This window comes from Drosophila rhopaloa, unplaced genomic scaffold, assembly GCF_018152115.1.
Source record: "Drosophila rhopaloa isolate 14029-0021.01 unplaced genomic scaffold, ASM1815211v1 contig_167, whole genome shotgun sequence".
NCBI classification, from domain to species: domain Eukaryota; kingdom Metazoa; phylum Arthropoda; class Insecta; order Diptera; family Drosophilidae; genus Drosophila; species Drosophila rhopaloa.
Genome location: NW_025335047.1, coordinates 4,440,288 through 4,467,884, shown reverse-complemented (window position 1 = coordinate 4,467,884; position 27,597 = coordinate 4,440,288). Strand labels below are relative to the sequence as shown.

The 27,597-nt window shown below is 41.0% G+C and overlaps 1 protein-coding gene across 1 annotated transcript in view; it reads left to right on the top strand.

Moving 5' to 3' along the window:
• Positions 1-27,597, top strand: part of LOC108044192 — a 156,725-nt gene that overhangs the window by 39,971 nt on the left and 89,157 nt on the right. The window contains 1 exon segment of the mRNA XM_044458577.1: positions 1,331-2,105. Within this exon segment, the coding sequence (XP_044314512.1) occupies positions 1,746-2,105 (360 nt within the window). The 5' untranslated portion in view covers positions 1,331-1,745.

Below are 27,597 nucleotides of genomic sequence, written 5' to 3'. Positions count from 1 at the left end.
AAAGCAGCTGCCTTCCCAGGCAACAACAACACAAACAGCAAAAGTAAAACGAAAACATCGGCAGAGGAAAAACTAGAGAAGAGCGACTGAAAAAACAAGAAATCAGCTTAGTCACGGGCAAAAGAGGTGGGTGGGTGATTCTGGGGAGTGGAACATAAATTATATGATATGTTTGTCCTGGCCAAAAAGGTGTGGGGGTGGTGAGATTGGGCGAGGCCTTCTGGATTATGGGAAAGATTATACAGACAGAGTAAGAGAAAGGGTATATTGAGTTCCCAAAAGCTTGAGATTTATATAAATTCATACTAAATATACTAAATAACTTTGATAAATATATCTATTTAAAGTTAAGCAAAGTCCTAACTCAAATAATGGTCTACCTTAATTCAACACCTTTGTTATTATAAATAATAATACAAGCACTTTTTTAATTACACTTTCTACCTTTAGTATCTTCATTAAAATATTGTTTGCCTAAAGGGAATTCCAAGTCCCATACTTACAAGTTACCAATCTTATTATATGTTCCCTTTTTTGCGGCTGCTCGTTGACGAGTCAAGCAACCACTAAAATAATCCATTAAAGATAAACTAAAAGCAAACACTAAACTTTAGTGCTAAGCCAGGGGAAACCGCAGCGCGCCCACACACCCACACACACACAACCCATGAATGGATTGATAATCAATCATTTATCAATGAGCGAGGGAGCCAAAAGCGCGGCACACGCCTTTCCAGAAAAAAAATTGACTGTGTGTGTATAAGCTTTTAGTTTGCGTTTAACGCCTCATGGATTCTCCAAAGCGGAATCAACTTTTGGAGGGGGTATATATGTATCCAATGATGGAACGATATGTGTGCATGAGCAGGGAATGCACGCGTTATAAGCCCCTTACCTAGATAAGGAGTTCCCAGCCAAAAGATTGTGGGAACTTGCAAAAGGGGGTGAAATGCGTGAGGGCGTGCAGTTGAACAAACCGCAGCTGCTACTGGGTTTAATTAATTTTCTAGCATTCTGAGTTTGATTTGAATCTCGGCTATGCAACGTCATCAACATCAATTGTGGCAATAGCCGCGGGCTCTATTGATTTGTGCGAGATATATTATGGTGGGAACGCCAGATTTTCCGGAGGTTCTGTGTGTGGCTGTGAAAGGGGGGGAGAGGGTGTGGAGTGGGGAGTTATCTCATCTATTTTGCATAGACATATGCGGGCTCACCATATGCGGCCAGCCATTTCAAATTTATGCAATTTTCCGGCCGCTCTCTAAATTATTGAAAATAAACGTTTTTCGCTGACTACTAAAATTCACATTTTTATCCATTTTTGCAGAAACAATGCAGAGCAGCGGCGGCGCCAAACAAAATGTGAGGATAAACCAGCGTTGGAGCCTTCTGGGATTATGCTAAAAATGCTCAAAGTACGATATAAATTTTTATGAGTGTACGCGTTGAATTTTTACGACTGTCTGGGGCGGGGAAAAGAATTAGAGAAAATGCTCCAGGGAGGACGATTTAAAACAATACAATAGCTTAAAGTGGCAACGGAAATTGCATGCAAGCAGGAGGCGTGGCACTGAACGCCCCCAGCACGTGACGCGCACCAACACAGTAAAACTAATAGACGCCATTTTGTAGCGGTAATTGGCAGGGCACACGTAAGCAGAGCCATCAGCTTCGTCAGCTCCGTCTTATATAAAACACCACCCAGAAATCCGGCAGAAACCGAACCACCCACTCACCTCATCATGGCCGTTAGCAACATTGTCTGCGAGTGGCTAAGAGCTTTGGGCCTGGCCCAATACGCCGAGAGCTTCCTGGACAATGGCTACGACGACCTGGAGATCTGCAAACAGGTCGGCGATCCCGATCTGGACGCCATCGGCGTTGAGAATCCTGCCCATCGACACAAGCTGCTGAAGAGCATCAGATCGCTGAGGGAGAAGGGCGCCGCCTCCGTCTACTTCATGCTCAACGATCCGAACTCCCTATCCGGCAGCATGGAGATCCTCTGCGAAACACCGCCCAGCAACGAACTGGAGCTTGTCCTGCGGGAGCAACTGGAAACGGACGGAGTCCGACTCACGGCGCATCCATACTCAACACCGGTAAGTGTTTAAGAAAATATTAATATAATAAAAGAGCTTTAGGAATTATGATTATTATTTTTCAAAATTTATATTTATATTATTTCATACATTCAAGATACAACATTCACTTGCCCCACACAATTTAAACCCCGTAAATTCTCTTCACCAAACTAAAGTTGAGCTACAGAAAATTCGACTTAAAAAAGTCGTTCGGAGCATCATTAACATGCCAAATTCAGCTCCCCCAGCTGATATAGAATTCGAGGCGAGGGTTTAAATATCTATTAAAAGTATCTGCCCCTGCCTGTCATAAAACTTTCAATCCAGCATGTTGAAAAAACCCGCACACACCCGCTGCAAGCAAAACTTTGGCCAGAGCTTTCTATTACGAAATCCAATTGCAAACAAAACTGAAATTGCACTCGCCCGGTCCCCTAAACTATGTAAAGGCCCCCCTTTCGCCACCGCACCCAATTTTTCCCTATCCGAATTTTCATTGAGTTGGGTTTCGGTGGAACCACCCCCACCCCCGTTTCCATTGCCACCCACAACAAAAGGGAAGCGAGCTGTGCTCCCTGGCGAAAAACTATTCAATGTCAGTTTACATACTTAAATTAAAATTCTCGACATGCGAAGCAGAATCAAATAATGGAGAAGGGCAAAGGAATATCGGGGGATCCCAGGGGCAGTTTCATCGCTGGCAAATGTCAACCCGGTCCGGTCCGCACTTGACAGTAAAATGGAGAACATTTAAACAGAGGCAGGGCAACAACTCCACCTTCGGTCGTCCCTCCCCCCTCCCTCTCATCCAGATCCGAACTGCTCAACACCAACTCTCCGCTGACCAGTGGCCTTTGTATGGGAAGCTTTTAGCTTTGGATTCGCCAGTGCGAGTATATAGTATAGTATAACCCCTTATCCTCCGACTCGAGATTCGAGACTCGAGTGTCATGTTGCTCCATGCCGGTCTCCATTGTTCTCCACTCAGCAAGTGCTCCTCTTTCTCTGCCTTTCGAAGCCCCTGAATCCCCTGAATCCCAGAGCTGCAACTCCAACTCCTGGCCAAAGCATCTCCCAGGTAGGCGACATATCATGTGTTACCAAAAAGGCACCGATGGCCCCAAAAATGTTTCGTTTTCTGACCAGCAAATCCACAAGCTGCACTGAGAATTGAATAATGTAACACAATATAAATAAAAGAAATCGGAAAATGTATTTCAAAGAACAATTCTACACGATACAGAATAAAATAAAAAGAATATTTAACTTACGTATTCCATTAAATTTTATTGATAACATAAATAAAATTCTCCTGATTTCTCCCAGTGCAAAGGAGCACTCAAAAAATACCTTTAGCCTTCTGACTGCAGATTCTGGGTTCTGGTTTTATTGCTGCGAACCTTTGCATTTGGGAGCCGGCTTGAGTGTAATTAAAATAATGCCAAAGAGCAGACAAGTTGCCGGATAAACGGCAACATTTGATGGACTTCTACGAAGCTATACGAGAAAAGGCTAAAGATAAAGCGGCAGTCCCGGCGGAAGTTTGATTTATTATGCAAAAGTATTTCGCAGCTTTAAGTTATGGCCCCCCAAAAAGAAATCTTAGAAGAAGAACCCTTTTCAGCGGATGAAGAATTTTGCACATCAGGCCCAGTGAAATGTGATTTATTTATATGAGGCAGGATTTCGCAAAAAGAATGCCCGCAACGTTGGCGGCTCAAATCACGTCATTGAGTTGTTTTCATCAAAAGGGCAGGCATGCAGAGGAGTTGCTCAGACGCTGGGACTCAGTCCCTCATTCATTCATTCATTCAGGGCAGCCTCCTTGGTCAGTTTTGTGTGTGTGCCAGCGAGTATTTTTATCCCGAAAACTATCTTTGGGGCCTGACGACCAACAACCGACAACCGACAAACGACAACCGACGACCGACAGCCGTCGACGTCTTGCAGTTTTGTATCTGCGTACGTATCGCTGGCATACAATTTTTATTTATTACTCATTCAGCTGCAAAATTGTTCCTTAATTGCCCATATCAGCTGAGAAATGAAATTTATTACCTGGCGTGTGTATATCGCCAGTGTCCAGTCGTCTTCCACCGCCTGTCTCCTCCTGTCTGTTTGTATCTGCGCCTGTCTGCCGCATCATTATCAGGCTGAACCCGAGTCGAAGTCGGAGTTGGAGTTGCTTCGAGTCCCTGGCATCGGTAGAAGATATTCCCCCAGCTTCATCGACATCATTAGTTTTGTGCGCCGTGCCGACAACGTTTTGTATATTTACTTAATATTGCATTCGCTGCTCCTCTTGGCCGAAGAAGCCATGACCATTTATCTCTGAGTCCGAGGAGCAGCCTTCTGTGATTTCTGATTTCTTATGCCAATTTACTCGGGGACTGGTCGTTGAGGTTGCTCCACATTGTCGGATGAGCCAGCCATTCAGCCTTCCAGTCATCCAGCCATCCCGCCATTCGACCATTCTCATCATCCAACATCATCATCATCATCATCAACTGTAGCTGTAGAGCCACCATAGATCAAAAGACAGTTTGCTTTAGTTTTCCCTCCTCGCCGTTGTATAATTTTATTTTATGTGCCTTTAGCCTTGACCAGGTCAAGTTGGTTGGTTTTTAGGGTCGTCTCTGTATTTTATTCTTCCTGCCCGACCGAGCGACCGACTGACTTGGCTGACTTTAAGTTATTTCTGCACTGGGGCTTTATTGATTTGTCCTCTTTGATCTTCTGCCTGAGCTGTGTCATGATTTCATTTTTATGAACTTGAGTTTGGATTGTCTTTTGCCCCTTTCCTTGTCGGATTTTGCGTAGCGTGGCAAGTAATTGCCGCAATTCAATTTGTTAATTTTGCCTACGTGCTGTGTGGCTTTATTATTGTTGATTTTACTCGTCCATTATGGCGGAACTTTTGTAGGAAATTGGTCAGTCGGTCTGGTTTGGTCTGGCTTGGCTGCTCATTTACTTTCGATTATCTGCTGCCCCTGAATTGAAATTAATGGACAAATATAAATCATGTTTGTGGGAATTATGTTTATGTTTCCATATCTCCTAGAAAAGCTATAAATAACATAGGTTATCTCCGAAACTAATTTTCTAGAAATACGAAACTAATTTTCTAGAAATACGGCTATCGTTTCAAATTGTAAAACAGTTCAAAAAGATGTACCCGATATCAAATAGTTTAATTACGAACATTTGAAGTTTGGCTTTGAAGTTTAACCCCTAACTTTGTTTATAAAGGCAAGTTTAATTTCTTGTTTATTTTACCGAGGGTTAAGACTGTCGCCCAACAGTTTTTGACAGATTTCCTCTAAATCTCCATTTACCATCATTCCGAACCCTTTGGCCAATTAATTTTGGTAAGATCCCAGTAGCTTGAGTGAGTTTTCTTCAATTTGCCCGCATTTTCTTCAACATCTGCATACGTCTCGGGCCTGCATTTTCCAGCAGCTAGTATTAAACTTTTGACATTGCACTAATTAAGAAAAAGAGTGGGAATTGTTATGGAGTTTTCCACCCACCCTCCCCTCACAACAGCAACATCAAAGCAGCCAATTTTCCAACTCTAACCCCTGGTGAAAAGGGGGAAAATTTGCATAGCTTTCACCATTCAACTTAATCAAGCATTTAACACCAAAAAGTAAAACTGCGAAACCATTCATTGCTCATAAAAAATTAAAGTCTAATTGTGCGCGGCGAAAGGAAAATGAGGAAATTGGTGAAAATGGTGGTGATGAGAAAGGGAATTCATGTTCAGGGCCACATTGTATTTTTTGTTTTGTTTTCCTTTCACACTGCCGCCCGTTTACGTTTGGACCCTAAACTGAATGGCAGGCGGGAAAAACCCTCTTCAAAAAATATCTGAACAGGAGCACAGGAACTGAAATTCGGGCAACAAGGAGTGGGATGCCCAAACGTCAAACCCCGAACCGTTTTGTAACGTGCTGCGGCTGCGTGCTTTTTAATTAATTTAATTGCAATTTAATTACGCTTGCTATTTAATTAAACACATTGAACAAGCGAACGCGAACAAGTTGGCCGTTCCGTTCCGACGTTTGCTCAAGCCCAATTGCATGTAAAGCTTTTGCTTTACTTTCGAAGGGCGGATCCTTGGCCCTCTAAAAATTTGGCAATAGTTTTTTGGTAGCTTAATTAGACCCGACTGCACAAGTTTAATTGATTTGTTAGCCGGCAGGGGTTGATAAAAAGTTTGCCTTTCCGTTTGCGGAGTAGTAAATTAGAGGAGAAATTTTATGTTTCAAGAAGCGGCAATTCAATTAATTTATGGTTATTATAACACACTCTAAATAAAATATAGTTAAATTTGAATGACTATTAAATCGAAGGTAGATTAAATGGATTAGGTGAATACTACTTATTTTTTATGAGCTCAGTTTTAAAAGTTATTGGATCTTACTTGTAAGGATACAAATACCGCCAAGCATTTTCGACACAACTTTTTTCCTTACTTTTGAGGTACATTGTTGCATCCTGCTTTCAGCTGTTTGCTCCCCATAGGCCTAGATAATTTGCAGCTCCGTTGATAATTGACGATTAATTTAATAGAATGCCCAAGTTGGGAGTTGTGGCCACTACTCTTTTCTTTTTTTCTACTTTCCTGGCAGCCCGTTGTCGGCATGCTCAATTGTGCGAAGTTATTTCGCATTCGCCGCAAAGTGGCACCAAAATGCTGTCGTCGCCTGTCGCCTGCCTGTCGTGGCGGTTGCTGTTTCCTCGGTTTGGTTAGTTCTAAACAACTTGCCACAAGCTTCGAAGCTAGAGCTATGGAGCTGTGGATCCATGGACTTGGCCTTACTTGGAGTTTATCTCATATTTCACATGCCGCCGCAATTACTGCGGCTACTTACTGCTGCTGTTGCTATAGTCGCTCGCTGCCTTTTGCTCCCAGGCCCCAAACAACTCCAGTGTCAACTGGCTGGAAAAAGAGTAGGAGCCGCCGTGTCCGCTGCCTTGAAATGTTTCATAAATACTTGAGCAACGCGGCAAACATTTTGCTTATAAATCAAAAAGTGACCACGGCTGTTTCTCTTTCTCCGTTTCTCTCTCTCTTTGCTAGCTCGTTGACAGGCGCTTATAAATCTTGTCGCGCACTTCGCGTTGCCCAGCCAGCTCCCCAATGGACCCGATGTGGTGGCCGGGGCCAAAACCCAGCCAGGCATCCACCGCCGGCGAGGACTTGGCCCGGCCGGTTGGCCAGTTGGCCAGTGCAGCCTACGCCAGGGCCACTTGTGCGTTTCATATAACCAATTACAGAAAACAGTAAGAGACAGCGCGAGACAGGGAGAGAGACAGCCGGCGAAGCGGTTCGGACTCATCTTGTCCTTTATTCAATTTGTTTCTAAAGTCTTGTAGCCTTTTTTCATACCCTTGCTGGGGATACTTTGATATTTAAAGGAATTACGCATTTGGGGTTTTACTATTTTTATCTCTTTTAGAACAGTGAAAAACAGACAACTTAACAAGATTCCACAAAAAATTTATAAAAAAGAAAAAATTTGAAACCACTCTCAAAGTGTGACCATTTTGTGTTAACATAAGCTTTGGTCACTCTGCCACTTTGGGTGCTGATATTTAAGATTACAGAAATTATAATATTATTATTATATAGTTTTTTTTAAGTTTTATTTACAGTTTATTGAAAGGTGTAGTCTCTTCATCGAGTATCTCAAGACGGGTTACTAAATACTCCTTCCCATCATTCTCACTTGTTATGCTTAAATTTATGTTACACCAGAGGAAATATACTCATTGGCAGCAACAGATCCGTCAGAGCTAAAAAAAAAGGGGGAAATGCTGCGATAGCTAAACAAATCGCATTCGAGTTGACATAACTCGCTGTCAATGTGTCGTCTGTATGTCTCATAGTTGCTGCTGCTGTTGCTGCTGCTGATGTTGCTATTGCTATGGCCGATGTTGCTGCTGTTGTAGCAGCAATTACACATTTCACAATTGTGCCACGCTAATGATGGGAGTCCCACGTCCAAAGCGCCGTTGACAACTGCCTGTAGATTTTTGTGACATTAGCCAATTGTACAATTGCGTGGAGTGAAAGGCGGCCTAGGAGCACAGAGTACCGACTTCATTGCTCCGCCTCCCCATCCTTTCAAGCCGTCTCCCCTGATCTCTGACTCTCCTTTGGCTTTCGGGGTGATTGTGCTGTCCAGTTCATTGATATGCCCGTCGCTGCTAAATGTCAATTAATGTCATCAACTTAGTAGTTGGCTTCTCGTCGGTCCTTTGCTTGTAGTCCTCCTTTTTTTTCGTTTTATTTTTCCAGCCTTTGAACGTTTTCGCTTTTAATTGGGCGTTCGACTAGCGACCAGCCTAGATTTTTAGTGGGCGGTTCTATAGGCAGATTCCACTGCTCTTGACTTCAACCGCTGAATGATTAACCAGCAAGTGAAAAAGTGAAAGTTGTTTGCCTGACACATTTACTGCCTGGGCAAGGCAAGGAGCTGCATTCAAAGGGATTCGTTCGTCCTCGTTCTATTCTCCATTTCCATCTCCATCTTTAACCCCTGCTCTAGTTTAGGCCTAGGTTTTTGAAGCTGGAGCTAATTAGAGCAGTTCCAGGCTGCATGCATAAATCAAACTTTGCACAAGTGCAGCGGAGGTCCAGGGGTTGTGGAGATGGTGAATGCAGATGCTGCCTTGGATTGCAGTTTGTGTTTGCCGTAATTAACAAGCAGCTGCAGCGATTAGAAACGAGTTACCAAAAAAATACTAGGCGTAAATGATTGTCAAATGGATTATTCGACTTTTAAATACCCGATGTTTGACATTTGTAGTCCAAATTCAAGGTATTTTTAATGCGCAATGCAAACTAAAAAAGGGTTTTCAGAATAAATCTATATTTTTTTTACTATGCTTGGCTTTATATAAATTCAAGAATTAAAATTAAATTTGAATGATGCCCAAAATGTTTTCCCATAAAATCAATATGTTTATTTTCCCATTCATAACTATTTATCAAACAGTTGAAATGTGGCCTTTCAAACTTCTTGATGACTCCATAACACCTTCGACTAGGGTATAAATGCAAATTTCAGTGAATTGAAAAGTGTTGCAGCTAGATGGAAGATACCCAGCAACTACCTAGGCTTCTTCCCCCAAAAAACCTGGTTGCAAATGTTGTGCAAATAGTCACAGAATTTGGTGCAAACGCAGCTCGGGGCTAAGTAGAGGTGGGATTTCGGGGGGCTAACTGAGTGGAGGAATCTCAACTCTGTTGACTCCTCGGCTCATGGATTTTTGGGTCGCTTTGGTTTCAGTTTTTGATTTTTGCCTTGGCCATGTTGTCATAATTCTCCCCATGCCGAGATGGATGTGTTGGTGGGGCAAATGGAGAAAAAGGTTTTTGCTCTGGGGTTAAGGATGGGGATACGGTCGTTCACGTTGCGAGATGTTGTTTGGCTTACACTAAACGACATAAGCATAAATCTCACTTACCTACAACTTGATTTACTTACTTCTGTCTGTCTCCCTCCCCCTCTTTCACTCTGTTTCGGTCTCTTTCTCTGTGCGACGTCATAACGAATGTGGCCCTGTCAACATTTCAACTTTGCGCCATTTATGTTGGTCAGCCGCCTGCAGTTTTCTGCTGAGCTTTGAGTTCCAAGTCGTGGACATTGGGTGTGTGTTTTTCAGTGTGTGTGGGAGTGGGTGCTTCACGTTTATTTTTGCATGTGCAGACATTGCTCTCTGTCTCTGCTCGTAGGCGTAGCAGTTCCCTTCCCATCCATCTCTTCCTTCCAGTTTCCCATACAGAGAAAAATTATGAATATCCTTGCATATCAGAATACCAAAACGGAAAAGTATTGCTATGCATCCCGAAAAAATTTGAAAAAATTAAATGAAGAGTAAATATTATAAATAAAATAACTTACTTTAAATAAAAGTTAAATAAAATGTGAAATAAAACACATGAAACTTTTTCTCTGTGCAGGAGTATTTCATGGGTTACTTCATAAATATATTTCCTGTTTTATGGTGGTCCACTCTCACTCCGTATCGTTACATATGATTCATTTGGCAATTTGGGGTCGTCTGACATTTGATATAAATGTTGAACATTTTGTGTAGCCTCGTAAGGATTTGCATAATAATGATGATGATGGCGATGATCATTGGGGGGCTAGACTAAAGAGGTTGGGGTTGTCACAGTCGACCAGCATGGGCTAAGCCGTCAGCTTCTTTCACATGACACGCCGGGGCCATAAATTTGCAATTCCCCCGAATCGGTTGGCGGCTAATCCCTGGGCTCTCTAAAACACAACCAGCCACAGCCACACCTCACTAAATACATTTCCATTTGGCGGCCACCTGCACCATTTTATCACCTCGGAAAAGGCTTGTACGCAAAAACCAATTTGGAGCACCCACACAAAGGAGGAAATTTAGTTGTTAAACTCAAACAATTTCAACAATATTTCTGGGCATAAATTGCCGCCATTCGAGGGACACACTTAACCCCTGGCGGCCCCTCTTTCGGTTGACATTGTTGCACCATTCAGTTGCATCCGTTGCAGTTGTTGCGGTGGCTGCTCCCCTTTTTCTCCTTCTTTCTTTGGCTTTTTTTGGTCAGTCAACGACTTCGCCTGGGGGTAATAAATTTTCACTTGGGCGAAGGAGGGAGCACCGACGACATTTTGGCATTTTCCCTGCATGTTGCTTCAAGTGAATTATGTTTGGCAGACGCAACTGCAACTGCAACAGCAACAATGAGTTTGCATTTATTTATTTGCATTTAACTTTGGCTTAATTACTTTTTCAGAAATTGGTGAAGAACGTTGATCAGCAGCATATTAAAAGGGGGCTAGAATTATTATGGAAAAGTGTTCCTTTAAAGTGTTTTTAAATTAGAGTCAATACGAACTATACATTTTTTCTCTGCGACCTTTAGTGTTGCATAACAAGGCTATCTGTTATGTCGCCTCTTGCCATTTCCTAAGCCCTAATTACTGACCGGGCTTGATCCTTTGGCTCCTCGACCGACAGCTAAATCCTATCCTTTGCCAGCCCCCTTGATTTGCTCGATAATATTACATTTTCATTAGCCTGTCCGCCTGCCTGCTGGCTGCTTAATTAATTTTAGTTGATTGTGCGACGCGTGGCATCTGTGGAGTGTCCAATAACCATCCGAATTTCGAGCGCCGGTCGGAATCTTATCTCCTCTCGTCTTTTTGCCCCTGTCCACAAAGTCTGGCGATTCGATTCGCTTCGCTTTGAAGCTCAGGATGAAGCTCGCTCATCAACGGGTTTTCGCAAGCATATCAGTTTTCATAATTGGCACTGCCCAGAGTTGCCGGCGGTTCTTGTTGTTGCTGTTGTTGTTGGTGTTGTTGCCTTTGCTGCGCAAACATTTCATGTTCAAGCTTCCCACTCAAGTGGACATTTGAGCCTCCTTTTCGGCCAGGTCTCTCATCTGAGCTCATCGGAGACCCGGCTTCAGTTCTGGTCCATTGCCATGGCAATGTTTATGTTGTTGCGTTGTATCTCTGCTGATATGTGCAGCATCATCACCTCATTTAGATATGCGATATGCAAACGCTTTGGCTACGCTTAACGACTGCTGTAGCAAAAGAAACACTGACAGAAATTGTCATATAAGAGGTTATACAAATTCGTATTTTATTGGACCTTAAATTGGAAGACACTTTTGTATGATGAACATGTTCTCTTCTTTTAGAAAAATTATAAAGTGAATAATGTGACCTTGCCACATGAATTTAAAGAAGAATTAGGATATTTTCATTATTATATTTTTCTTCTCTGTGCATCTGTATCTGAGGGTCTGCTTTTTTCCATTTGCAACTCGGTTGTCGTTGAACTTGACCCTGGGGCTAAGCCAATGAAGAACATGCGCCTTAAATGCCTGAAACCGACTTGGACACGGACGCTTCCTTTCCAGTCTCCAGACTCCGGTTCCCAGTTCGTGTTCCTTGGTGCCAACGCATTGCACTCAATGAAATGAATTGGTTGACATTAGTAAGCAGACGACGGGTGTTGCTGCAGTTGCAGCTGAAATTCTAAACAGGCAGAGAGTATTCCTCGGACCATAACCACGACAAGGTGTGAGAAGTGGTTGTGGGTCTTAGCTGCCTTTAAATGGGGTATATATGTCGGATTGTTTAAGCGAAAATTGAGATGGAGTCGGAACGCTTAGGTTGCGAATGTCAGGCCGATAAGATACGAAAATTGAATTGGTCTGCTGTATGTGGGAATGCGAGTCATGGGAAGGTGCTACCACAAAATGAAGGAATTAATCAGAATAATGGAACATAAACAGAATATTTCAAATATCTAAGAGATAAGCAAAGAGTTTAAGATAACTCTATTCAATATGTTTCATGAAGATTATGAACTGTTTAGTTGAACGCTTAACATTATAACCATATTTGTATTCTTTCATTTTCTTTTGATAATTTGATTCGTTATATTCTTAAAATAGGGAAATGGTTTAATTTAAAAATTTAATATTTTTCTGTTGCACAACAACTTTCAAAAATTCTTTCATATCCTATTATGCACCCACTTGCAAAGCAATTTATTTCTATTTAAATGCTTTAAAAATTCCGAGCATTTTTAAGTACTATGTCTCATTTTAGATCGTTTAATATGGCATGACCGAGTTAAGTTCATCATGGCAATTAAGCAAGAGCCCCATAGGCTGATTCATGTATATACATATACTCAGTTCCATCTGTCATGGTCTATCAAAAGTGTTGTCACTTCACAGCTGTCTGGGCTGCTCAGGCCCAATTCATATCAATTTTCATACAGCCCCCGACTGCAGCTCCATTTCCCAGATCCATTCCCACTGCGCATCGCACATTCCCAAACACTCCACTCAGCGCCAACTAATTTCGCATGCCCTGCACCACACGAGCAGAGCACTTCAATCCCCGTTTCCACAGGCAAGACAAAATGCATAATAATTTCTGCCTCAGTCTCAGTTCCAGTCCCTTTTTTCCCTGGATTCCTCCCATCCTGACTCCACATAAAACACCCAACAGACTGAGACGGGACTCAACCCAATTCCATAAAGCGAAAATCTCAATGGGTGTGTGTGGGGGGAGGCATCCATATCCATATGCTAAAACGAATTCGCCGTGGCGCACTTGTCTAAAATGACATAATTTACGGCGTAGCGCAGTGCCGCAGTTACGCCCACCCAACAGGGCGAGGAATTTTATAAATAATATTTCACTTGTACATATGAAAATTACCAAAGCTCTGGCACAGTTGTAAACATACAGTGAGCAAAAATAATTGCTTAAAATGGGAATTAAGCAAGATTAATAAAACAATGAATATTTAGTTTCATTAATGTCATTATCATTAATGTATCTTAAAAACTATTTTATATATCTTAAATTAAACATTTTTGTATAGTACAGCTTAACAATTAATTGAGCTTACATACAGACAAATGTACAGGAAAAATGTTATTTATAATATAAATAAGTATAATATCGACGATCTTTTTATCAAAATAATGAATACATAATTAACAATTTGAATCTTTTATTTTAGCAAGGGAATGTAACGTTTTTCAGATAAACCCTTTTTCCCACAGTGAATGTGAGTGTTTCGAATGAATTCATAGGGCCTCGTACAATTTCTTGACTCTACTCTGATCTGTCTGTTGCTCTGTCGGCTTGCTCTTATTGCCAAATAAATTCGTGCAGCAGTGAAAATGAAATGTGTAAAATATGTGGCACGACTGTCTGAGCCGCAGGCAGCGGCCAACAGCCACCGGCAAAAAGGAGGAGGCCTTGCCCCAAACTTATGGCCCCTGCTCGGGGCAAAAGCCATTTTTATATGGTTTTCACTTTTTGTGTTGCTGTTCGCTTGTTGATTGTAGTTGCAGATGTGTTGCCACACCGCAGCAACATCAGCAACAGCAGCAGCAGCAACACTGCCCTGCCTCAAACTCCAGACCCAGTTTCGGATGCCGCTTCTCCGACGCTCGGCCTTAATTAACTGCTTATGAATCTGCATATGCAGAGGCAGTCGTCCTCCCTTTGTGTGTAGGTGCTGCTTGGTGCAAGCTCAAAAAAGTACAGAAAAACAGCAGAGAGAAGTTGGAGAAGAAACCAGAAAAAAGAGAAAACAGGATGCTCATTTAAATATTTAATGAAGTGCCTGTGTTGCTGCAAGAGATCTAGGCTGCAGCTAATCGTGCCAAGCTCCCCACATGTAACAGTTTCTGTATTTTTTCCTCACTTTGGTTTTCATTTTTTTTTCGTTTTGATTTTTGTTTCTTTTTTTTCGGTGGCCCAGCACCTCTTGACCCATTTCGAGGTTGTCTTTAATTAGAAATTAATTGCAGCAAAATCGGGCGGAGTTGCGAAGAGATGTTGAGGCAGAAGACGGTAAGATCCAAGCGGCGCCTACAGCGCCTTGAATTGATGGACATGGTCTTGTTGGAAGACTTGACTTGACACATGCCAAAACAGGCAACAAACTATGAGCCAGCTTTAATTTTTTATTGGCTTTAATTTTGTGCAGACAGAAAAACATTGCCTCTTTGGTAAATAACTTTTTCAATTGTGCGGCTTAATCTGATCCTTGAATTAAAATGTAAATTGAGAAGAAAATAGACAGATTTAAAACAACCTAATTTTGAATTTAGATTTAAAAGGATGGTAAGAGAAACTCCTGTAGGTTGATAACTCTGCAATTTTTCTCTGTGTACTTGCTGTGGCTTTTTACTTATTTATTTTGGTTTGCATTACATGGACATGCCTTCAATTCAGTTGGCAACACCTTTCAGTCAAGTCATGGTCTGTCTGGGGTCTGTAGTCTGGGTTTTGGTCCATTGTCTGGATGGCTTCTCTGCAGTTTTCACTCCGCACTCCGCCTACACATGGACCTGGGTGATTTTTGCTTAAATTTATATTTACTTTTGCCTGCCTGTTGGATGGACCTCATGTTGTTATCATGTGACATATGTGCATCAACGCCCCATGTTCGTTCGAGGCCTGTCAACGCGGCCAAGAAAGACACCCGTGGTGGTTGTATTGGTGGTGCTGCTGCTCCTGCTGGTGGTGGAGTGGGTCCAAGATTTATGCTGACAACTCAGTGTTTGATTGGCAAATGGATGGGGTCGTGGCTTCGGGGGAGCCAGCGCGTCGTATGCGTAATTTGACAAGTCTTAAAGTTGCCAGTGATTTAATGCCAGAGAGTACACACCCAATATACACACAGAGCACAACTGCAGCCAGAGAAGTGGCAACTTCCGCATGCCGCTAATTGGCAGGAGCAGTGTGGCAGGCGGACGGGGGATGGGGGGCAGGAGCCACAGGGGGCATCCTTGGTTGGCAATTAACCCGCATTGCCCCAGTCGCCGGGTAGTTGAACTCCAAGTCAGGCTTTTGTTCTCTCCTATGCTGTGCTGTACTGTGCTTTGCTGTGCCTTCTTTCTTTTTTCGGCAATAAACTAATGAGCGACAAAATGCAAAAGCCGCAGACTAGTGAGAAAGGGGCAAAAAGGGATGGGGTGTTCACACTTGGCATGCAATGTACACTGCGAAAAATATAAGAAGACATTGAGAAAATTTAATAATAAAGCAAAAAAAGACTTCATAATGATTTGAGTTTTTGAAAAAACAACCCAATTATACATCCCAATTCAAAACAAAAACTTCATTATTTGAAAATAAATTGTAACTTTCTACTTTATTCAAAGAAAACTTTGATAGTATTTCCTTCCTTAGAAATAAATTTAATAAAGTTCATGTTTTGTTTGAGTGCCTGTTTGGTTAAGTGCAGCCTTCTCTGCTCTGGGCCTTAATTAGAAGGCAACTCCCAGCACCCAAGTTGGCTTAGACGCTGACGATGACACCCAAACAACTTGCAACTATGCACTATTAACCCTTTGTGCCTCATGTGACTGTCTGTCTGCCTGGAAGTGAGTGTGTGTGCCTGTGTGTGTGTTTGTGTGTGTGTGTTTGCGATGCATGCGGGTGTCCTCGGCAAATCTCATTTAGCAATTTAGCCGCACACCCACTCGCAGGCCTTGGTATCTGTTTCTGGCCCGGTTTCTCTGGCCCTGTCCCTCAACCCTTTACCCATGGCTCCACGGATCCTTGGCTCACGTCCATCAGTCGTTTGCTCGTTTGCCTGCTCGCTCATTTAATTAACAGTCGCGCGCCACGCCATACTCCTCGAATGGAAAAATAAAGGAGGCTGGGTTGGGATCTTCTCGAGCTCTGCGAACTGAAACTGAAGCCATATCTATAGCCAAAGTTGCAGCCTGGCTCAAGGCGTGCTGCTGCAATGATTCTTTTCGGTTGGTTCCCCCCCTCCTCTTTCGGCGGGCAGATGAGCAAGTTGCATGTTTTTTTAATTATGAATTATCGTTCCGCCCCGGCGGAGACGACAGAGACGACGGCTGCTTGACTGACTGACTGACTGACTTGACTGGTGGACTGCCTCGCATGGAGCTTGTTGCATTTAAATGACATAATTATGGCGCATAAAGAAACTCCCACACAGGGCGGCGTCTCAAAGGTAACCACCCAGCAGCGGCAGACAAAAAGAAAAATATTCTTCTCCACCCGTCCCCGCTGTAAATTAATATTTCCGAACTGGCGGCAGACAACTTGAAAAATTCCCGGACAACAAAATACGAGTGCCAAACAATGCAAAAAATAAAAAAAGAATCTTTATTTTCTATTTATATTGTATAACAATTTTTATTTGCACTGCCGGAGCCACTTAACTGCCACGCCCCCAGCAGACTGCACTTCAGTTTCTTTTTTTTTTTATTTAACAGAGATTCGCAAAAATTTGGACAATTGAGAGTGTATTTGAGCGTTAAGGCGCATATTATGTGTGCAAATATATTGCAAGTAAAAAAAATTTATTTCAATTCTATTTGATTTTCATGTATTTTCTGTGGGTGATTTTTCTCTTTTTTTTTGTATTTTTTGTTGCTGTACTTCAGAGTGAAGGCCACTTGTGAAAACCATTTTCATTATGAGTGGTGGGTAGCCGCCAAATATAAAAAAAAATGGAATTCCACTTCCACAATAAAATGTATAATAAAACTGCAAATAGAAGGAATAAAATTCCATATCGATTTGAGCACGCGTACACACACAAACAGATATAAAACCGTCAATGGCCTAAACAAATAAAATGATGAGCGCCAATCAAGCGGATGCTAAAATGTTTGACTCTCCAGGGGAAAATGAAATCGTTCTAAAGAGAAGGAGATTTTCTCTGCGTGAATATGTGTTGATTATCAAGTACAGTAGTTATCCTTTAGAGGAATTCATGAACTACAAATGTAATAAATAAAATAAATTACTACTACTATCATCCCGTTTAGCGCTTATTCACTGTTACCAAATTTGTATAGATTGATTTCAACTTTCAAGTGCAATGAGGTTGATGAAGCACCAAGTTCTTGCAGCTATATTGTATTGCATTTTAGTTCACTTTTAGTTGAAGTGTTTAACTTAATTGAAATTCTGTTTGACTTTGCCAGCAGAAAGAGGAACAAAGGAAAAAGAATACCAATGGTAAAAAAACGTTTTAAAATAATACCAATGCCATTGGCTAAATAGAGCTATCTAAAGTTTAAAAAGAGAATATCAGACAGACATTGGATTCGAATTAACAATCAGCTTAATGTGAAACAATGTCAGGTGCAGCAAACTAGCTAAGCTTAACTCTGTCTGCAAATAATTATTAAGCACTTAAATGAATACTATATGGAAAACTAAATTTGGCATTGCAATTAAAATACTGCGAAACCTCAAAAGAAAAAAATTACAATAAAGGGTACAACAATGGCAAGCTTTCGCATAAAGGCTAATTAACTATCGATTGTTTTTGTTAGAGATTTTATTTTTTCATCATACTTTGAACGAAAATTATTACATTGCAATTATAAATGGCTGGCAATGGGCTTGCAATTAAGCATGCATGAAACCACAAATTTGCATTAAAATCGCACGCAGTATTAGCAACAGAATCGAAAATAGTTTTTATCTATGAATATAAACGTACTTTTAAGCTGATTAATAAAAAAAAGCGAAAATTGAACACAGGCTTAATAATCCTTCTGCAGCTTGGTTAAATTACTAATTAAAAAGGGAAATTAATGTCGGAGTGGTAGGGAAAATCCCTGGCCTCGAAACAGGGAACGTGCCAATGCATAACAAATGATTTTAGTTACTACAGTTCCTCCATTTTATGGCCTTTTAATATGATAATTATATCAGTAATCTGGCTCTGGCTTAACTAATAATTAATTTTATTGATCGACGGAAGCATTAATTGCGCCGCTGCTTAAGATTCCAAGAATCCAAGATAAATGGCCCGGTATTTGTGTAAACCATTCATCAAGTTCGGGGGCTTGACAAAAACTAAACAACTATATATATGGGCAGTGTTTGCGCTAATGAGCCTTAATGGCTTCACCCGAAAACTAGGCAACACTTTGCTGAAAAATTTTAATATCCAAACACACGCAGCTGGGAAAAAGGCCTGGTGCGAGCCCGTTAACTTGTCTGCTTCGTCAACACCTACGGCATTTGATTTATGACCACTAAGGCACTACCGTGCCACCACCAACTCCCCAAAAAATGCTCCTTGAAAATCTGCAGCGAAATAAATTCCTGAAGCTGCTCTATGGAGCACTTAATGGTAATGCATAAAAACGCACTTAAATAATCCCACGCAATTAATTCAGCATACCCGCTTCTTATATTTTTCTTCCTGCGTTGTTTACTTAATTGGTGAACATTTTGTTACACTTTTACGAGCGCCAAGGTGAAGGCAGCAAATCAACCATCAGTCGACACTCTGCCCGGCAGAAAACAGAAGTCGCTGCTGCACACTGGAGTTCGGTTAATGGAGCAACTTTTAACAGCGTTTACACACACCCATCAAGGCACACACGCACCCAATTTAATATGGCTCTTTTATTGTTGCCCGCTACTTGCCTTTGTTAATTAAAACACAAACACGTGCAGTACGCATAAAATATTCAGCAGGGAGTCCCCACCTTTTAAGACTCAGGCCCTATCTCTACGCATATCCAAGTAAAATGGAGAATGATATCATGCCGTTTTCACTACATTTTTCATGGCCCACATAAAGATATAGGAATCTGTACCTAAGATAGGTTGAGATAGTTAAATAGAATAATAAAAACGTTTGGAAAATGTATTCAAACATAAGATAACCTCTTACAAGCCACATTGACAAACGAAAAATTAGTTTTCTAGTAAGTTTTAGTAATTATAATTTAGCTACTACTTTACCAACCAATTTACAAAAATTCCACAAATGTTATTGCCAAAAACACACATTGCTTTAAAAAAATGTACCCCGCTTATAAAGTCTCTTATTGTATGCATACATGTTTCCCATAAATGTAATGCAAATTTAATCCTTTTAGCAAGTCGTTTTCATTACATTAACGAGACAAATAACATTTTGGTTTTATCAAAATATAAAAAAATATATATTTTCAAAGGGCGACAACAGAAAAAAAATGCTTGGTTCGTGCTCCTTTGCCTGTTTCATTTTTTTTATGCCTGTTTGTTTTAAGCGGCAAGAATATTTCAGTTATGCTTTTTTCACATGCCCCGGCAATCATATTCGTTTATCCGCATCCATATCCCTTTTCATGTTTGTTTGCTTGCTGTTATGTGCAAAACAATTTCATGTCCCGTTTGTGCCCTCTCTAGGTTTTTTGTTGCTTCTGGTTTGTTGGTTTTGGTGCAACATTTCGTGGCTGCCAAAAATGTGCGTGCTTGTGTGCTAACAAATTGTGAATATGAAAATAATGAAAATAATAAAGATATTGTTAAACAATCTATTAACTTTTTGTAAAGATATCTATTTAAAATTATTATGAAAAGTAAAAAATTTACTTTAGATTTCCAATTATGATATTATAAACGGATGGATTAACCCTAGAAACATCTTAGAAACGAAACCCTTCTTATCCTTTTCATATTCATATATGTTTCATCTCTGTTCGTTTGCAATTCTGAGACCGCTTTCAATGCCAAAAATATGTAAAATTCTGTGTTTCCCCCACCGAAAAAAATGGGAACAAAAACATGAAATGGTTTCGTCATGAAAGATGCAAAAAGCGTCGACATGCCAAAGGATAACCAACAAAATGTGTGAAGATGAGGTGGGAGGGAAACAAAAAAACAAGAAAAGAAAAATATGGTTATGCAAAAGAAAGGAAAACAAAAAATCAAGTATACGCAACGTCAGACAAATGCAAAGTGGCAGGCAGCAAAAAGCGAAAGGAGAATATTTGAATCCGGAGGCATCATGTGTGCGCGAAAATAAGCACAAAAATTCCTCAAAACATAAAATATGAATTCCACCGGCTTGAAGTCCACTCTTTAATGTGCTGAAAATGTGTATTAAATTGAAATGGGTGCGACGGGACTTGGCTGCATCTGCATCTACAGCAGTTCGCATTCATGGTGGTCGAGGGCCTGTCACGTTGTCTGCGGTCGACACAACTGAAATTCACCTTGAACGGCCACAGCAACGATGTCCAGTGCAGTTGGGGCAGCTGCCGCAATCGACCGCAAAAGAGTTGGCAAAAATCTTGATGCAATTATTCATATAAAACGCAACACGCACGAACTGAATCGAAACGAAAACGCAATGAGTCGAGATGCAAAAACTCAACGAGTTGAAGGTGTGTGCCCAGCGGCAACAGCTGCGACCCGATCTTCTCGATCTTTTGAATCTGTCTCAACGCCACTGATCCTCCACTGACAGTTTTCCTGGGAACTGCAAACTGGGCATGGGTTTTGGTATGGCTATGGGTATGGGTATGGGTCCTCCTCGGCACTGCGAACACCGGCCCCAATGCGAAATTCATTTGTCATGCTTATAATTGTCTCACTCCGTTTCGTTCGCCGGCCAAATTGCAATTTTACGGAGCGAGCTCCGCGTTTATTTTTTTTCTTAGTTTTATTCTCCTGCTGCTCTTGTTGTGCGTGGCCCGCAGATTGGCCAAGGCAGCAATTTTAATGAAAACGTTTTGGCCCAGCCCAACACTGAAAAAAATGATTAAACAAGAAAATCCCCGACTTTTTGATTCATAAGTAAAAAATCTATATCATAAACTTAAATGAATTAAGTAGAGAGAAATCTATAGACTTGCCTTAGTATAAAAGTCAGACTGTACATTTAAATCCGCCCAATTTTGGACCTATGTTGATTAATCAAACAAATATAGAGGTTACAGTTAATGTAATTATTGAAGATATTTAAAATAACCTTTAGTGTGATGTTTATTCTAAGATGAATAACATATTCCTCCGGGTCTTAAATAATTAATAATACTTCAAAATATTATTGATATGTTTTAACTTAGCAATTTATTAACATTTTCCACTTCATATATTCCCCATATTATTATTTTTCCATTACGAGCAGCCTAGTTATTCTGGCAGTGCCGCCTTCAGCTTTAGTCAAAGATCCTGGGCTGCCTTCACGTAGCCCTTGGTTTTGGCCGCCGCCTGTGTGTGGGGCCGCCTCGATTGCTGTCAGTAATTATGCTTAATTTTTGGCTGTTTGTTTGTATTCTTATTATTTTTTGTTGTACTTTACTTGCGCCAGGCGCAGTGAAAGGGCATTCGTGGCAGTTGAAACATTTATTTTGGCTGGCCAGGAATTCGGCATCCATTCCATCCATCCGGGATGCCTTCTCATGGCTTTTGTCTGTATTAAGTTGTTTGGCAGCTGCTGCCGCTTTTGCTTCCGTTGGGATGAGAACGAGAATGAGGATGAGAACGAGGATGATGATGCCCCGGTTCGTTGTTTAAAATTGAATAATGCCCGCTCATTTGGTTTTATGACATTTCGATAATGATGATTGTGTGTTGGCTGGGCCTTTGTTCTGGGCTTAACTTTATAAGGCAAACAAATTGTTGTAATTTGGCCGCAGCGCCAAGAGCTAAAGACCGCAAAAGTCAGAATCAGTTGGGTAAAGTCTGTCGACATTGACGTGGTAATTCAATGCAGCGAAATCTTATAATTCCCAGACAGCGGCGATCAAAACGCGCCCAGAAGAGCAGAGGCAAAAAAAAAAAAAAAAACAATCCGAAGCTGAAAATGAAATCGATCATGATTGAAATCGAGCAGAGCAGCTTCGTCTGCAACTTCGAGAGGGCGAGTGTTTTGTGAAACATCAACATTTTGACAGGCACACAAATCCTCTTGAAAATGAGATTTATAAAACACAGCGAAGCGGCCGCAATAAAAGCCCGGCAAAAAAGGGCAAAGTCATTGTCAGCCGAGTCGAGTCGAGCGTTGCGCTTGGCTGCGAAATCTCAAAGGCAAACAGAACAAAAAATGTGGATATATAAAGACAGTAATGTCAAAATAATAGTACTAAAGATTACTGCCCAATATAGCAGATTCTTATTAAAATCCAAAATTCTTTCGATGGGCTGTAATATCAATAAATGTGGAATGTATATAGTAATAAAATAGTAAAATCTTTTTAGAACTAAGAATGCTTTTTCAGAAATGGTCTTTAAACTATAGATTTCAGAAGGGGAAAAATAAATGATGCATGGATTTATGATATTCAATCATAAATGTCATAAATTATGCTTGAACTCATATGCCTACCCTGAATCTCTAACGTACTAAAAGAATAGTTTCTCTTAAAGAAAATACTTAAATATCTCAATATCCAATTACTATTACTTTGACCTCAACTGTATAGACATACCCACACCTGAAAATGGGGGAAACCAGGGGGCATAAGACCGATGCGGTTTAATGTGTAACATGTAGCCAGGTCGGACTGTCGACGATGGTGGACCTCTGTGGACTGTGTTGTTGCCAATGTTGCTGCCTCATGTTGTCGCGGTCTTCACTCAGGTCCCGACTTCAGCGTATTTATTTTCATTTCGAAGACATTGTAGTGTCATTTCAGCGACCGCAGCATGAAAAGCAAATAAAAGGCAACAAAACACAACCCATCGCCTCGCCTCGCATCGCATTACATTGCAACGCATCCCGTCCGATCCGATCCAATTCGATTCGATGCGATTCAATTCCAGTCCGAATCCGAATCCGTGGAACAATCCCGGGCTTTGCTGCAGCTTTTAATTAAGCCAAAGAGCAACCAGTTGCTGAACGTCTTCGTCTTCGGCCAGTCGAATAAGAAAAAAAATCAAAAGAAAAGAAAAGAAAAGCAGAACACAAAAGAAGTAAAAAACCGAAGAAAAATAATTTATCTGCCGCCGCGCGTGTATCAGTATCTGTATCTGCGCCCGGCAATATGTATCTCTCGCCTGCCGATGTTGCATTTGCTTTGTTTGCTCAAGCCTCAGTTTTAGTATCGGTATCAGTCGCAGTCGCTCTCTGATGATGATGCTGCTGCCCTCATCTGCCGTCCCGCTGAGCCAGCAACACCCCAACTCTGTGGAGCTCACTGTGCGTTCAGATACTGTGGACCCACGAATTTCCAGGGTATGTTGTAACGCCATCTTGTGGAACTTTAATTTAAATACTTTAAAAGCCTTCAAAGATATAAATATGGATTGGAATTGTAAAATACTAGTCGAAAAGAAGAAAAATATATTTAATTTAATGTTTGCTTACCCAAATGGTTCAATAAATTATAATGAGTCTGTTAGCAGACAATATATAAATAATATTAAGACACAAACAAAATTATGAGCTTATTTTAAGAAATCGCTAATTTGTTAAAGTTTAGGCGTGATCATTGGGCAAAACTAGTATTTATATTATGTAACTTAAGCACAGCTTTAGGAATCCACTGGGTATTGGCCATTCCACAGGATCATTTTACTGATTATTCCCCGTTTTTTTTTGCACAAACCCAATCCCAAAGTCAGAGCTCAGGCTCAGCCGCTCGGCAGCATCTCACGTTCATGCGTGGCCACATTTTTTGCAGCGCTGCCTGCGTTTTGTTCGTTTTTATGGCAATAATTGCAACTTGATGACTTAATTGCGGATGCAACTTGTTTTCCAGCTTCAACCTCGGCTACGGAGGCAGCTCGGCGTATGCCTGGAAATTGAATTTTTCCACCTGGTCTATCCCGTCTGACTCTTTATTTTCTGTTTTTTTTTTTTTTAAGCAGGATATGCTTTCATTACTATAGATAGGTATATAGATAGATGGGGGCAGTGGGGCGCGGCTGCAATTTTCCCCATTGCATAAGCAAATAAAAATTCATTAATTTATGACTGCCATCGGGCAGAGCAAACCGAAGTTCCAGTCAGCCCCGGACTTCTCTCCTCCGCAGTTTGGAGTTTCGAGTTATTTTTATAATCGCAGCAACGTGACATTTATGCGAGTGTTCATGTAAATGATTATTACGTGCCGCAGACTGAACGAAACCAACCGACTGGCACCCCGCTGTCCCCACTATATATTTTCCTCGCCCCCCTCCCCTTAACCCGTCGGAACCCCCGATACCCCCGAAACCACCAGCCAAGTTCCAAGTTCCCACTTCACAGAGTTGTTTGCCCAAGTAGATTTCATTTGATTTATTCGCCCCAGCAGCACTATCTCCTGCTCCTTCTTCTTCGTCTGTGGCAGCGCCAAAGTAATTTTATGTTTAATTAAAAAGAATTCTGCGTCATTTGCTTGGAGAGCAGACTTTGATGGACATTTTTGCTATTCACGCTGCTCTGCTGTCGATTGTTGTTTGTGTTGCTGTTGATATTTATGTTTAATTATAGTTAACATGTTTTGTGTCTGTAGGTTTTGTAGGCAGTGGAGGGTTAAATGGAGGCAAATGGGAATGTCTATGTCTGTGCACGACTTTGATGTTCGTTTTGTAATTACATTGCGTGGGCCATATTCAAATCGAGTTGTAGTCGGTGATGTGAGGACCGATACAGTGCGTATCGGGGCTTTAGGACGGCTGTCTGTCAATCAGCGGCTAAGTTGGACAGCTTAGTTATAGGTTGTTGAATAATGGTTTAATGGTTTTCCGGTGTAAGGAGCGCTTAGAAAGTTAAACAGGTAACTTTAAATCCATATATTTTTATATATGTTTACAATTACAAGACACTGTAATCAATAAATCCTTCTTGAAACATCATGTTTATGACTTGTGTTGTAAATGAGATAACAAAGTAATAAACAATAATACAAATAAATAAATAAATATCAGCTTTCTATATAAATTAAAGTACATATTTCAATCGCAAAAGTTATCTGCCGCAACCCTTTATAAAACACTGCATTCCGCGACTCAAACTTTCTCATCCGACCACTTAACTTTGATTGATCGCTGGACAATCAAATGAACCTCATTTGTAGCCCCTAAAGCTCTTTTTTATTTTACCTGCAATTACAGAGACTTGAGAAAAAAACACACAATTTAATTAACATTTCTCTTCCCTCTTTGTTCGTTTCAGGTAAGTTGTTCCATCCAACAAAAAGTCAAACCTTCTTCAGGCCATATCGAAACGTTTTGTCAGACATTAAAATCGAAACGTGGGTTAAATGTAAAACGTAAGTGACTTCAACTTCCACCGAAAATACAAACCGACTTCCAACTCGCACAAATGAAATACAAAAAAAAAAAGGAATCAAAAATTGATAAGACCCGCCCCGCTACGTAGGGAGTTTAAAAACTCATTTAGTGTCCAATCAAGCGGCCATAAAATAAAGTCAATAAATCAAGCATAAAAGTAACAAATGCACGGGCAGTTCACAGATAACACGCACACACACATACACCCACCGAGATGGGGATACAGATACGCACCCATACCACTGCACTTGGCTGCATTTCAATAAAAATTCGATACGTTTTAGGGTTGGGGTTCCTGCCGGAGATTGAGATGGGGGAGCCCTGCCCTCCTCCTCTTTATCAAGGTGTGATGATCACTTGCGTGCCATCGGCGCCTGACTTGCATTTCAGAGCATCGCCACCTCGGTACCTCCAACCTCTCCTCCTCCCTCCCCTCCTCCGAATCGATCCCCCCACACTTCCCTTTGAGAATCAATAAAAATAAATCGAAATGTCACAGCGCTGCATGTTTTTTCAAGTGTGAGGTCCCGCAGCTCTCAATCTTTCTCTACAAAACTCCAAAAAAAAAAGCTTTGTGAAACTGTAAATGACTTTGTGGACAGCAAAATTTATTGGAAATTTAATCTGCCAACTAACTCTATATATTTATTTCACGAAATTGGAAATTAGTTGCCTTAAAAGCTATTGAATTACACGAAGGTGGGCGAAGTGAGAAATGCAGTGAGAAAATTAATATGGTGAAGAATTATAATCTTATGTGATTTAAGAAACTCATAACTTTAGACAGAAAATGATTTTATGAGGTAATTGATGTAAATATAATTTTTGAATCTCTAAATTTCAATAAGACATAAAAAGAATAAAATTTTATAGATTAAAATTACCTATTATAATACTTTGTACTATAATAGCAAACAAAATGAAAATTCCTCTTTTATGCCAACAACTTTTTCATTAAACTAGCGGTTTGTAAGACCCACATATCGAATTATGAATTTTTGTTTTTCACACTAAACCGTAAATATGCAAATATCTGATATTGATATGATGCCAGATTACATTAATAGAGAACAAAGAAGATGAAAAACATTAATATGGTAATAGGGTTTATTTTTCGTTGTGTGAGTTTCGATTCAGAAAAATCAACATTCGATTGTTCAGGGTTGCACATAAATCCCCGAAATCAGAAATGTGTGGCACACAGCATCCCAGTGCCCCATCAGCGGGGGTCTCTACCCCTCTCTTTCGCCCTATAACTCTTTCCCTGTCTGAGGGTCCGGCCCAACGACTATCCACAAATTGGTCGTGTTCAGCTTTAAATCGTTTTACGTAGTTTCCATCGAGACAAGTTTCGCGGCCCCGTAAATGTTTGCCAAATGTGGCGCTGTTTGTAAATCACGCACGCTGCAAGTTGCACGCAACCGTCGTCGATCGATTACCGGTCTCTTTCACTGGCCCCCTCTGTCTGTCTCTTTCGCTGGCCGTGTTCCCCGTCTCTTTCTCAGTCAGAGATTCGGGCCCCCCCACCGCCTTTGGATCGCCGGAGTATGTTAATCTTGGTCAGCCGTGACTTGGCTGGAGACCCCCCTCCCTGCCGCTGCTTAACCCATGCCGTCGCCGCTCGCACATGGGTTAAAATTTATGCGCTGTTCAAACGGCGCGTAATAAATTTGTTTGCTCTTCAACTGTGTGCGCGCATGTTCATTGAAATTGTGGCAAACAAAGGGGGCGGGGAGGAGGTCCCAAACCGAAACGAAAGCAGGCTCAATCCCAATACATATCCCCAATACCAATCCCGAGCCCAGTTCCCAATTCCAATCTTAGTTCCAATACAGGTACACTAAGAATAAAAAAATAGGTCATAGACAGGGGTTCACAAAAGCCCTGCAAGTAGAAGAAATATGATATATATGTAAAAGTTACTTCAATCGTTAATACTAAAACATAAATTA